This window comes from Sceloporus occidentalis, unplaced genomic scaffold (genome assembly GCF_023333645.1).
Source record: "Sceloporus occidentalis isolate IW3139 unplaced genomic scaffold, rSceOcc1.0.p SCAF_76, whole genome shotgun sequence".
Classification (NCBI taxonomy): Eukaryota; Metazoa; Chordata; class Lepidosauria; order Squamata; family Phrynosomatidae; genus Sceloporus; species Sceloporus occidentalis.
The window spans coordinates 4,670,549-4,684,049 of record NW_028317056.1 but is presented as its reverse complement, the minus strand read 5'-3'; the positions used below and the strand labels follow the sequence as shown (position 1 = coordinate 4,684,049).

The 13,501-nt window shown below is 44.5% G+C and overlaps 1 protein-coding gene across 1 annotated transcript; it reads left to right on the top strand.

The window, feature by feature from the left end:
• Positions 1-4,134: 4,134 nt before the first annotated feature.
• Positions 4,135-12,515, top strand: LOC149285846 (glucagon receptor-like). The gene is made up of 14 exons (XM_089494946.1): positions 4,135-4,145; positions 5,309-5,450; positions 6,283-6,475; positions 6,809-6,916; positions 8,165-8,286; positions 8,523-8,629; positions 8,772-8,928; positions 9,446-9,605; positions 9,860-9,920; positions 10,528-10,597; positions 11,109-11,197; positions 11,376-11,514; positions 11,807-11,848; positions 12,444-12,515. The coding sequence occupies exons 1-14, from the start codon at positions 4,135-4,137 to the stop codon at positions 12,513-12,515; spliced, it is 1,473 nt and encodes a 490-aa protein (XP_089351072.1).
• The last annotated feature ends 986 nt before the right edge of the window (positions 12,516-13,501 follow it).

Genomic DNA, 13,501 nt, shown 5'->3' with positions numbered 1-13,501 from the left:
GACTATATCTCCGTGGAAACAGAACACAGAGAAACTCATGAGTGTCTGCCGCCTGAAGAAGCCCACAGTGCCTGCGCGTTAATGTAAAATGGTGGGCTTCCATATTTAAGGGAAAAAAAAAGAAAAAAGGAGACAAGACTGGATCTGTGGCCCACCTTTAATACAGAAAGCGCTAATGAGAGAGACGATTATCTCCCTACAGAGTTAATTGCGTCGCCGTGTGAGTGGCAGCTAATCACGCAGGCTCATTCTTTCTGTTTGTATCTGTTTTGGGTTCAAATTAAGCCTCTGATTATTCCCCGTCACTCACCCAGGTACCTGATAATTATTACGCTGAGAAATATGTAGCAAATCCCGGGGGCTGCGGGAATTTGCTTTCTTACTATTTATAAAAGAATAGGAAAAAGAAAAAAAAAGCTCTGATATCGAGTGTAATTTTAACACAAAGATGGTTGACTTCGGAACTTTAGCAATCGTGACGCTTCGAGTGTGTCGTATGCGCCATGTTTATTGGTTTATTTAATTATTTAATGGGCCATGTAATATTGGGTCATGTTTATTAAGGTAGAAATGGAAAGATTCTGGTTTCATTGTGGAGCAGATCTGAAGATGCATTTCCATGGTAATTGCTCCCAGGCCCGGACTGGCCATCTGGGACACTTGGCCAATGCCCAGTGGGCCGCTGCCCGACGTCGCTTTATGGCCGCTCCAGCTACATGAGTTTTAGCTTTTTTGAACCATTACAGGGGGGAAAAAATCTCCATCAACGTCTCATTCTGATCCAACCCCAATGTCAATCCAGAAGAAAAACGTCAGGCAAATTTTGTTAGATCTGCGTCTCCAGCCAACTAAAACCAGAAGAAGCCCACCACATTATTATTATTATTATTATTATTATTTATTAATTTATATAGTTCCATCATATTCCATAGCGCGGTACAATGGGTACACAGGGCATAACAAGTAGTGCCTAACATACTCACAGAAACAGAAGGTGAGAAGAGCCCCGATCAAAGAGCTTACAATCTAGAAACATTGTGTCTCTGCCTCCATAGACCCCTTTCTTTGGAGGAAGCCACTTCACAGTATAACCATAAGCCATGCAATAATCACCCAGTACCATTTAATATCGCATACACCACACAATATCCAATTACTAAAAGGGACACCCTATTTATGGAGGGTTTTTGGAGGACGGGGCTTTACCAAGACATTGTATGGGACTTTGTGATGTAACTGAGGAATGCAAAGAAGAAAAACAACGAATTCTATCTATATGATGTTATTAAGAAACGCCCTTTTTCAAATATTGTGAGCTCATAGGAAAGGGAAGAGGGGCATCAGGTAGAGAAGAGGGGCATTGGGGGAGAAAAATGGGTCATCAGGGGAGAAAAGAAGGGCATTGGGGGGGAAATGGGGCATCAGGGGAGACAAGAGCAGCATTGGGGAGGAAAATGGGGGATCAGGGGAGAAAAGAGGGGCAGTTTTTTTGGTGATAAGAGTGATGACCGATGTTGCGGAACCCGCCGACATTTCCATTTTTTGTTTTATTGACGAACAGATAAACTCTGTAAAGAAGACACACATATATATATATATATATATTAGGGCTGAAACAACGAATCGATAAAATCGATAATAATCGATAACGGAAATCGTTGTCGACGATTTCCGTTATCGATTAATCGAGTGATCGATTCGTTGTTGGCACTCGGCTCCTTTTACTTACCTCCGCGAGCGTTCCCCGCTTCCGCTTCCGCTACACGCTCCGCCTTCTCCGCCTTCTTTTAGTTGCGTGTGGCTCCGTTCGCACAGAGCGGTTCGCGGGGGTGGGGGTGGGGTTTCAGGGGATGCAGGGCAGAGTGGGGGTGGCAGGGCAGAGTGGGAGACTGAGTGCAGGGCAGAGTGGGGGTGGGGATGCAGGGCAGAGTGTGAGTGTGGGTGCAGGGCAGAGTGTGAGTGTGGGTGCAGGGCAGAGTGGGTGCAGGGTGTGAGTGTGGGGGCAGGGCAGAATGTGGGGGCAGGGCTGGGTGCAGGGCAGAGTTGGAGACTGGGTGCAGGGCAGAGTGGGGGTGGGGGTGCAGGGCAGAGTTGGAGACTGGGTGCAGGGCAGAGTGGGTGCAGGGTGTGAGTGTGGGGGCAGGGCAGAATGTGGGGGCAGGGCTGGGTGCAGGGCAGAGTTGGAGACTGGGTGCAGGGGCACAGTGCAAAGTGCTGGGTGCAAAGTGCCAGGGCTGGGTGCAAAGTGCTGGGTGCAAAGTGCCAGGGCTGGGGCTGAGTGCTGGGTGCAAAGTGCCAGGGCTGGGTGCAAAGTGCCAGGGCTGGGTGCAAAGTGCCGGGTGCAAAGTGCTGGGTGCAAAGTGCCAGGGCTGGGTGCAAAGTGCTGGGTGCAAAGTGCTGGGTGCAGAGTGCTGGGTGCAGAGTGCCGGGTGCAAAGTGCCAGGGCTGGGTGCAAAGTTCTGGGTGCAAAGTGCCAGGGCTGGGGCAAAGTGCTGAGTGCTGGGTGCAAAGTGCCAGGGCTGGGTGCAAAGGGCCGGGTGCAAAGTGCCAGTGCTGGGTGCAAAGTGCTGGGTGCAAAGTGCCAGGGCTGGGGCAAAGTTTCTTGAACAGTAATAGTCCACCTCTTTTCAGAATGTTTGGGGTTATTTTGTTTCAGAAATATTGTGTTTGGGTTCTTTTACTTTGAAAATATTATTTTTTATTACATCATAACAAAATAAGAATGTTAATGTAAATTTTAAGTTGTTTTTTTAACATCCAGTTCATTAAATTATTTTAAATAAACAAAAAATTAGCATATTGTTTTTTTTTATCCGATTAATCGATTAATCGAAAAAATAATCGGCCAACTAATCGATTATTAAAATAATCGTTAGTTGCAGCCCTAATATATATATATATACATTAAGAGAACGTGCCAGTCAATATGCACCATTATTAACCTTGAAAACCCCAGCATTTCAGGCACTAATTCATTTAACACCAAGGATACCAGTTGCCTAGAAACCATTTCTTATATGCGCTGTATGGAGTTTAAATAAATCTCGTATAGAAAAAACTGAAGCCATATGTTGAACTCTCAGGGTTTGGCCCCGAGTCTCAGGGTGAAGGGGCAGATTCTCAGGATCACACAGTCTGGCGCCGACTCCTATTCCCCCACCCCCGGCTGTGATCGTAGAAAAGACTTTACTGGTTGTCCTCCCAGTATGTTATGGTTGATACCCCTGCTTGAATGCAGGTGACTCTATTAAATGTATCTTTAAATAATGACAAGGTTTCCAGGAGGACTGGTAGGATTTGGGGTACTTGGTGTAGTGGCGGGTCAAGCAATACATGGCCATATAGCATGACGGAAATATTCATGCTTCAGATTTCCCCCAAACTTCTCTCTGCTGAGGGTTTCGTTCTTACTTAGGCTGAACTCATGCGCATGTTGACAAGCCGAGTGTGGGGTTTAGCTAAGCCCTTGCTTGGTCTGCGCAGCCCCACCAGCCAACTCTACACCTCTACGACTATGTTACAAATCGGACCAACTTGGGGACCCCAAGAGTTGGTCCACAAGGGGAATCTATGACACTGCCCCAAAGGAATACAGATGATGTCAACATGTTACACGTGAGCCTAAGCGAAAAGAAGAAGGTGCAGAAGAACCCAAACTTTTACTGCATAGTTCAAAACATTGTAGATTCTGGGACACCAAGCATGGAATTACTGCAACCAAATGCCAACATAGAACAGGTTTCGATCGCATTATGGCAGGACAGGGCAAATGTAAAGAAAATACCTGAGACAGGTAGACTAATTCCGCAGCAGGAAAGGTTATGTCCAGCACCGTATGAACAGGAGTACCAAACAGAAACATACGGACTTTATGTCAAATTCAACATACATACGATACACATTTTCTTTTAATAAGGTACCAGGAGAAAAGAGCGGAGCCTGGAATAAAAAGCTGTAGGTGGATCCAGTGAGAGGAACAAAGAGGTAGAAGAAAGAAATCAGGGCAGTAGAAGAAGGCAGGACAGAGATGGGGGGGGGGTGAAAGAAGAGAGAAGAAGAGGAGAAAGAGAGAGAGGAGGGATTTAACAGACAGGTAGACTGGACAGTCAGAGAGAGCATGCAAGAAGATACGAGATGGAGAAGCTGTGAGACATCAACGATGAGACAGAACTGGACACTTTTATGGTGACTGGAAGCTGTGAGATCACAGAAGAATAAAAGTGGATTTAGTTTAAGGTGATTGGATTTCTTTCGCTCTGCCAGGTAAGATCTCTTTTCTGGTGCCTGTCTCTATGTGATCACACATTAACCATTGCCTTTCCTTTCTATATTCTGTTTCCGAATGTGGGTTTTTTGTTAAGGTAACTTTTGTTGATAGAGCAGCTATTCTGGAATCTGGGTTAAAGGTTGGAACCCTGATAGCCTCATTGATCAGAAGAGATGAGTCCGGGGGATTTTAGGGATGAAACCCAGTCTGGAAAGGGTTGAAGTTGAGGGATTTCAGTGTCTTTTTCTTCTCCCCAGGTAGACATCAGTATGTAGTCCTCAGCTTGCATCCGAGTTTCTCACTAATGAGACTTCAAAAAGTCTCCAACCATTTGTTCTACAAAATTGCATCACACTTTTAAAATGTAAATATCCCTCGCCTTCCTGTACTTAAAAGCAGTAATGATGGGTAGCTGATGAGGGCACTATAACTCCCATCATCCACAGTCAGTTCAAAACTGACTGCGCTATGGCAAGTGGAGTGACAGGGGATGCTTGTGTTTGGCTGGCAGAGAGTGTTGAGGGTTAACAGTCCAACAAAACCAATGGTGCTGACATGTTCTTCATCTGGTCCAAAATCTGATAAATCTCCATGATTTTGGTACATTTCCCAGAAACGGTTCTTAAACAGTAGGGATAATGGGAGTATATCAAGAAATCCATGGCAATAGACTGTATCGAGGTGCGTATTGCATGTAATCGGGTACAATTTTTGGGGTTCATTTCTATAAGGGAATGATATGTATCAGTAATCATGATATGTAATCATCCCCCACTTTGGTTGTGGCCAATCATTTTCTTTATTTTTTGTGCCAAAATATATGTGAAGGCTCATGAAAAATAAAACAATATTTTTTGGTGGATTTAATATTGTGACCGTGTGCATTTTCATTCACATATCTACTTTTTGGGGTGATTATGGAAATTGTTTTGTGTGTTTTACACCCCCCCATTGCTGTCCCCCACTTTTATAAATCACCCCCTTTAAGATACTTAAAGTGAAAAGTGTACAGGATCTCAACCTCCTTGTCATGTTCTGCAGGTCTCAAGCTATCTACGATGATCGGTGGGTCCTAATCTGCTTTCTGGAGCTTTATCATTCCTTATCTATTTACCCCTTCAGCCGAATGAGTCCTTTACCCCTGCTACCCTTCCTCAGCCTCTGCACCTTCTGCTACCTGCAGGTAAATTCCCTTATTATAAATTCCCTTCATTATAAAGTGTAATTGGTCACGGACATAAATGCCCTGGATTTGGATCAGGCCCTCAGTCTGGTCCTTTTGGTCCTGAGAAGTCTCTGACATGGTCCTTGGTCAAGGCAATACATTTGGCCTGTGATTCAGTATTTTGGGGTAGATCACTGAATAGACCATAATTCTTACCCCCTAATAGTCTACCCTGGGATAACCAAAGGCCAGACTGCTGAAATTTCTAGGGAACCATATCAGGGCCAGCCTGTTGCTGTCCACTGGTCTGGATGCCAGCAGAATATGGTCATCTGTCCAGTAGACCAAGGCCCAACTTTACCTACTGTCAAGTGGACCAAAGGCCAGCTTTATCTCCTGCCCTTGGACCAAGGGCCAGCTTTATCTCCTGCCCATGGACCAAAGGCCAGCTCTACTTGCTGTCAAATGAGTCAGATTTCTTCTTCTTTCATTCCATCTAAAGAAGAGACCTCTGCAATCTCTTTTTCTTATCAATGTTTCTTCATCTCATTGTTGAATCCTTAATTAATACTATAAATTACTGATACCCATAAACTCTGTGTCTCTAAATGCAATAGTGCATTGCTTAATGTTTTACCATTGAAGACATTGTTGGGGTTTAGAGATCCTCTAAGTGACAGATGTTCAAAACACGTCTGATTCTGGTTACCTGGGACTTCTTACATTTTTAGAGTGTTTGAGTTTCAGGATTCCTGTGAGGGGTATCCACCACATTCCTTCTCTAAATCAATGGGAGACAGCCCTGTTGAGCCGGCTTCATTTCTCTAATAACAGCTACAATAATATGCAGGCACCATGGCTGCCCGATGTAGAGTTCAACAGACGGCTTTGCTATCGTTTTCTGAATCACCTTTGTCTTCTTGGTCTCCATGTTACGTGGCTACAGAGTGAAGCAGGGCAGGTGCTCGAGAGAACTATTGAGGAATGGATGAGGTACAGGGAGGAGTGTTACCAGAAGATGTCTAGCACTCCAAAGCCCATGGGTAAGGAATCTGGATATATATATATAAAATGCCTTCACCATCGCTCGTATGTCATACATTCCAAATAACCAAAAAGGGTCGCGTTTCTTGGGGAAGGTGGAATGGAGGTAAATCTATGGGACATGGCCCTACCAAGATGTTCTCGTTGACTTCATGGCATTTTGGTAGTTGTGAATAAATTCAAAACAAGGACAACTTGTTTTATGTCATTAAATTAATTAATGAGAGGTTTATTAAAGATGAAAGTGCCTGGCCTTCCAAAACTAGACCGGCAGAAGACCTGGTGGAATGTTTCACACCGGCTCTAAATGTTCTTCTGTCTTTCTTCTCCAGGGCTACATTGTAACCGTACTTTTGATTTATACGCCTGCTGGCCAGATGGATCGCCGGGGAACGTCACTAATGTGTCCTGCCCTTACTATTTACCATGGTTTTCAAAAGGTACTGGCTAGGAAATGATCCGATATACCTTGTAAGATTTACTGCGGCTACAGAACACGTGGAGCTACTATGCCTTCTGGTGGTTATTTTAAACAAATACACCCTACGTGCTTTGGGTAATTAATGCTCATTGTACAAAAATGTAATTCTGTAAACCCATGTTATTATTTATTGTTTATTGTGTATAGCACCATCATATTCCGCAGAGCTGTACAATGAGTAAACAGAACATGACAAGAACATAACAATTAGACCTACAGAAACAGAGGATAAAAGGATTTTCTTAGCGCCGTCTTTCTAGTACTCCTGTACTCTACATCTAATAGAGCGTAAGCTCCCGGGGCCCTCTTCTCCTCCGGTCCCAACGTATGTTCATGTTATTCTTAATTTTGTATATTGTCAGTTTTAATGTTGTTGTTAATGCTGTGTTTTTCCCCATTGAAATAGCTCTATGGAAGCTGCTGATGCTCTATAAATGTCTATAAACGGGCAGACTAGATGGGGCCGAATGGGGCCGATCTGTCCTCAAATTCTCTCCGTGTGTGTTTGCACCCTCTGCTGGTCAGTTATGAAGGTGCAGCCAACATATGCAGGAGCGGTGAATATTGCACCTACAGAAAGTATAGGCAGAGGACGAGTATTAAAGGAAAAGGGGCAATTTCAATTCTCAAACAGGGAGCCTATTATTATTTATTGTTTTATATAGTGCCATCAAATTCCATAGCGCTGTACAATGCCTATAAAACGGAGGGACAGGCCTGATCCGTGCAATCGATTCAATCAACAAGTACAAAGTATGGATTTAAAACGGTTACTTTACCAGATCCCACATATTACAATCCTTCACCCGAAACAAACTCGTGTAGCTGACTTTTCAGATTAAAATAAGCTTTTCTGGGTCTCTGGGTCAGGCCGAAGGTAAATACATCTCTGTATGTGAAATGAATTCAAGAATGCTAGTTCTGCCACATTCTGCCACAAGATCTCAAGTACACTGATCGAACAAACAAAACTACAAGCTTTAGGCAGTTTCAATGAATAAATGCAATTATTTAGAAAAAATGTAAATGTACGGAAATGATTGGACATAAAGGAAGAGCCACCCTTTAACATTTAACATTTAAAAGGAGAAGGTGACTTAGGCCGGGTTACAAGAGCATTGAAAACTCATCTCTGATTCACTATATTGTTTATTAAGATTTTTACAGTAACGAGTATCATATTATGCCCCATTCCGGCCCATTACAGTGCGTCACGGACTGGTGTCACGGCGATGTGGGCAAGATGGGCACTGGGCGACAATGAATGGGACCCAGCCCTGGAGAGACTCATCACAGTGCGAAGACGATGCCAAAGTGACCACAGATGAGGTGATAGATCACACTTTATGTGCAGAGGACCCAGTGAACATTGATAAGCAAAATAAAATATGGTTTTAAGGATTCATAGAGGAAATAATAGGTGACCCCTGCTAACTCCAATTATCTTGATAAAGCCCTGCTCCTTATTCACGTTTCTAACCACATGGCCCGTAACAAGTGTTGTCTTTGGCCATTTGAAATGTTAGAGGGAGGGTGATGGTAATTTGCTGTCCACGTCTCCCCAGGTTGTAACTCGGAACCTGTTACTCAGCTTCCAGGCTCTCTACACCGTCGGGTACTCTGTGTCTCTGCTGGCACTTATATCAGCCCTGCTAATTCTCACCTTGTGCAGGTAAGAAGCCAGTTCGGCTACAGGTTATGCACCTTGCTACTCTTAAGCCAACACCAGTTTACCGGTTAAACATTGAGCATGAATTGACTTATTTATGTCTTCCCAAGATTCCAACTTCTTACTTGTTGTCTTTTAACTTTAGGAAACTTCGTTGCACCCGAAATTACATTCATGCCAACTTGTTCTTCTCGTTTGTTCTGCGCGGGATCTCTGTTATCGTTAAAGATATATTACTAGAGAAGCGGTGGGGAATGCAAATTATCGAGGTCACTGACTGGGAGATCCTGATCAGCAATGAGGTCAGCATCTATCTTTTGCCTACCAGATAATGGAATGCCGCCATATAAATAAGTAAAGTTGTAGCTTGGGGCAATCATTGGTTCATGGGGCATCTGTGAATGTATGGATGTTACCTTTGTCTTTCTGGGGCCTCTCCACACCACGGACCTTAATGTTGGGACCTCAGGAGAACCACAATTCTCGATGTCCCCAGGAAGGTGAAGATTTTGGAAAGACACAAGTTGGGGATCTTGTGACCTAAGCAGCACAGCCTCCATAGTTGACTTACTCCATGTTGTACATCCTGAAAATGCAATGCGCTGGGATATGATGTTATATCTTGGTGCTTAGCATAGAGCATGGCGGCCATGAAGGTCAGGGGGTGCTGCTGTAGACCAACGCTAGGGCAGGGCACAGCCAAGATACGTCACTATGTACCATCACTTGGAATATTGTTTCTAATGCTGCATGCAGTTACGTTGTGCTAAGTTCAGCAGAATAGGTGGTACAGCACCTTTAATAATATCTGTTTGACAGGCAGCGATCGGATGCCGCATGGCGCAGGTTGTCATGCAATACTGCATATTGGCCAACCATTATTGGTTTGTGGTGGAGGCGGTTTACCTGTACAAGCTGCTGGTCGGAGCAGGGTTCTTCGAGAAGAATATATATACCCTGTACCTGTATCTCGGTTGGGGTAAGTGCATGATGGCAACTTTCCATGTATCTTCCTGTAAAACCAAGCAGGGAAAAGGTGATCGCTTCCCTCTCTGGGATACAGTGATGATAAAGGAAGCGGGTCAGGGGCCCATCAGCAACATGGTACCTAGTTATATTAGGTAGATTCTAAGAGAACCCTGATGGAATGCTCACACTTGGCCACATAGACAACACATTAGAAAACTTTGAGCTGCCACTGTCCACAAACGACTTTCTTCTTCTTTCTTGCAGGGACTCCGCTTCTGTTTGTGGTTCCCTGGATGACAATGAAATATCTGAAGGAAAATTCAGAGTGAGAATAGGAACCGTGTTAGAGTGTGGAGAGGAGAGAGGTGGCAGTATGAGGATGCGGAGAGAAGGGAGGCTGCAGTGCAGAGAGGAGGGAAGCTGTAGTGTGAGGGTGTGGAGAGAAGGGAGGGTCCAGTGTGAGGGTGCAGAGAGGAGGGAAGCTGTAGTGTGAGGGTGTGGAGAGAAGGGAGGGTGCAGTGTGAGGGTGCAGAGAGGAGGGAAGCTGTAGTGTGAGGGTGTGGAGAGAAGGGAGGGTGCAGTGTGAGGGTGCAGAGAGGAGGGAAGCTGTAGTGTGAGGGTGTGTATTGGAGGGAAACTGTAGTGTGAGGATGTGGAGAGAAGGGAAGCTGCAGTTTGAGGGTGCAGATAGGAGGGAGGCTGCAGTGTGAGAGCAAAGAATGGAGGGAGGTTGCAGTGTGAGACTGCAGGGAGGTAGAAGGTCAAGGAGACCTCAATCTGAGAGTAAATAGAGGAGAGAGGCCACAATATAATAGTGCCAGAAAGTGGCTATGAAAGCCAATGAGCAGTCCAGGGGAGAGAGCTAGATTAGTGCTACCCGGGTATGAATGAGCTGCTTGTGTCTGATTGGTTAAATCCATTCTATTCTACAGATGTTGGGCTCTGAATGAGAACATGGCGTATTGGTGGATAATCCGGATCCCCATCCTGCTGGCCTCTCTGGTAAACACACAGTTGCAGAAGACATCTTGGTCAACAGTTCATTTCAATTGCCTCATTTCCATTTCTCTCATCACCCTGTCATATTATCAGGGCTTCGGGTTCACAATCTACGTCATCTTCCCTGTCCCATGTCTACGTGTGATGGCCCTCTGTGTACATGGACCTCCCCGTCTAATGTCTGCACGTGATGGCCCTCTGTACATAGACCACCTTGTGTCATGGCTATGCACAATGGCCCTCTTTACATGGTCCTCCCTGTCCCATGTCTACGTGTGATGGCCCTCTGTGTACATGGACCTCCCCGTCTAATGTCTCCACGGGATGGCCCTCTTTACATGGTCCTCCCTGTCTCATGGCTATGTGTGATGGCTCTTCACTTGGAGTTGCCTTCCAGAGTTCTTCACCTTATTCTCAGCTATTGATCGGTCAATGTCCTTCATTTCCTCTCACTTCAGCATTATATTCTTCCTTAGTCTTATATTCTCCTTTGTATCTGCCCATCTTTCTTCAGGTAAACCTTGTAATCTTCATGAAAATATTGAAGATGATATTGTCCAAGCTCAGAGACAATCAGAAAGGATACCCAGACTACAAGCTTAGGTCAGCCTCATCACTGGTTGGGATAGCCCAAGAGGACATCTGTGGTCCATCTGCAACGAGTTACTTTCTCTGTTCTGTACTACCTTCTCTATAGAAGATACAGATACATTCTGTTCTGTAAGAGTAGCGTTGGTCATGAAAGCGCAATTATGTTAAACGCATTCTGTTGTCTTAGCAGATTGGCTAAGGCCACGTTAACCCTCATTCCACTCTTTGGGATTCATGAAGTGGTGTTCATCTTTGCCACGGATGAGCAGACATCTGGAATCCTGCGATATGTTAAGGTCTTCTTTAACCTCTTCCTGAACTCCTTTCAGGTGAGATCAGGGATAATCAGGGATAATCAGGGGGACCGCTGAAAGAGACATTGATTTTGGAATAGAAAAGGACAATTGTTATTTCTAAACACGAAACACTTAAGTTTGTGTATAAGCTTGGTGGTGTCTGCGAGGATTTTGAGTTACAAAAAAGGTCCTTTTTAAAATAAAAAATAAAAAAGTGGACCACTCACATTAACATTCCGTTTAGCAATCTTCTTATAGACCCCTAAAAGAAAAGCCAAGACATATTATCATTAACCACAGTGACATTCCACTCATTGTCTTGCAGGGATTCATGGTTGCAGTCCTTTACTGTTTTGCTAACAAAGAAGTAAGTAGTTTACTACGTTCTTTATATAGACAACGTGCCACAATCGTAGTGTCATAGGCTCCAGCTCCCATCACGATCAGGCACTCACATGCTGTTTCAATAGCCGTCAAGCCATTCTACTAGCCTGAGGTCTACAAAATACCTTTATAAGAAAACATAGTTGGGTTTGCTTGCTGCCACGTTCTGCGGGACACAAACGAGGGATGAAGGGTTAAACGTGCAATGTGCTAATGCCGTTTGTTGCTTCTCCCATAAGACGCAGAACAATAAATACACTGCTTTATTTCTATTGTTTCCCCCCCCTTCCCCCAAAAAGGTCACCTTTCCCTTCAAAGAGGGCAGTGGCAGCAGATGTCCCAATGTCTATCAAGGGACACTTTGAAGTCATCACAGCCAATAAGCTGTAAGGGGCTGTTAGCACCCCTGGGGGTTTTAGTACTAAATATGTTAGAATAGGCAGATTCCGAGGAATGCGGTTTGAAATTCTATTTTTTTGGTAGCACATCTAAAGAATAATTCTTGTATAAAGACCTCACCTATTTAAAATAGTTAACATACAAAAAAAAACCTGTAATTTTTTTTTTTTTGCACCCAGGTAAGGTCCGAGATCCTGAAGAAGTGGCATCTTTGGAAATTGGACAGAACGGCCCAGCTGTGTCGTCCGTGAGCCCTGCTCATATTCATTATCAGGGACAGACAGCGCATGTGCACGGCCCGTGGTACTGGAGAAACAAACTGCCTTAGTAATGGACAATAGGCTGATTAGCATGAGGTCCCTGTGAATGATGTTAAATAATACACATTGTTCCTATATACACGTCCTTCCGAGCCGGGCTTCTAAAAGGTGCACAATGGCAGTTCGTATGAAGATGTAAACGTTACCTGGTTCGTCATCTAATATACATCGGAGCTCATCCTCAGGGAAGCCTCAAAAAGGCAGACTCATATAAAGTTTAAAGGGTCTAAAAGACAGAACTCAGTGGTGCAAAGAACCAGAAGAACCACTTACAGCTTACAAACAACGGGAGTATGATCTCTCGTTTCTACTGGACCTGTCCGTTTAATCACTTGCCCCATATGCCTACGGCCCCCTATGAAGCCATCAGCAAAGAACCGAAAGCTCCATTAAAGCATTCTATTTGAGGTTATTACGCAATATTTCGACACAATCCAAGTGACCCGCTCACGGCAGAACGTACAGAGCTCGGATATGATCTTCACGTCAGATGGATCCCTGGAGTGTTGTATAGGATACCAGAAGACTTTTACAAGCTTTAGAGACGACTCTATACATTTATCTTGTTTTTGGACAGAATTGGGATACATGGTGACAGCTGTGAAAATAAACTGGAGCCAGATGCTGGAACGCGCACTTTTTATTGCGAGGATATTGCAGATGGCCGTTACATTGTATCTTTAAAATCCGTCCCCTTTCAAGTATTCATTCTATAACCCCTCTGATAAAGGCATAGATCTAGCTCACGTCATAACTTTATATTAAATCACGGGCACGCAGTGCAGTTGGCATAGCATCTCTGCATCTCTCTTCTAGAACATCCATGAAAAGGCTGGCAGACCATTCCTCCTGCAGAAGGTTGCTAAAAATCCCGGGTGCTTCTCCTCCTCACAGCCCAGCACCAGTCCGCGTGGTGC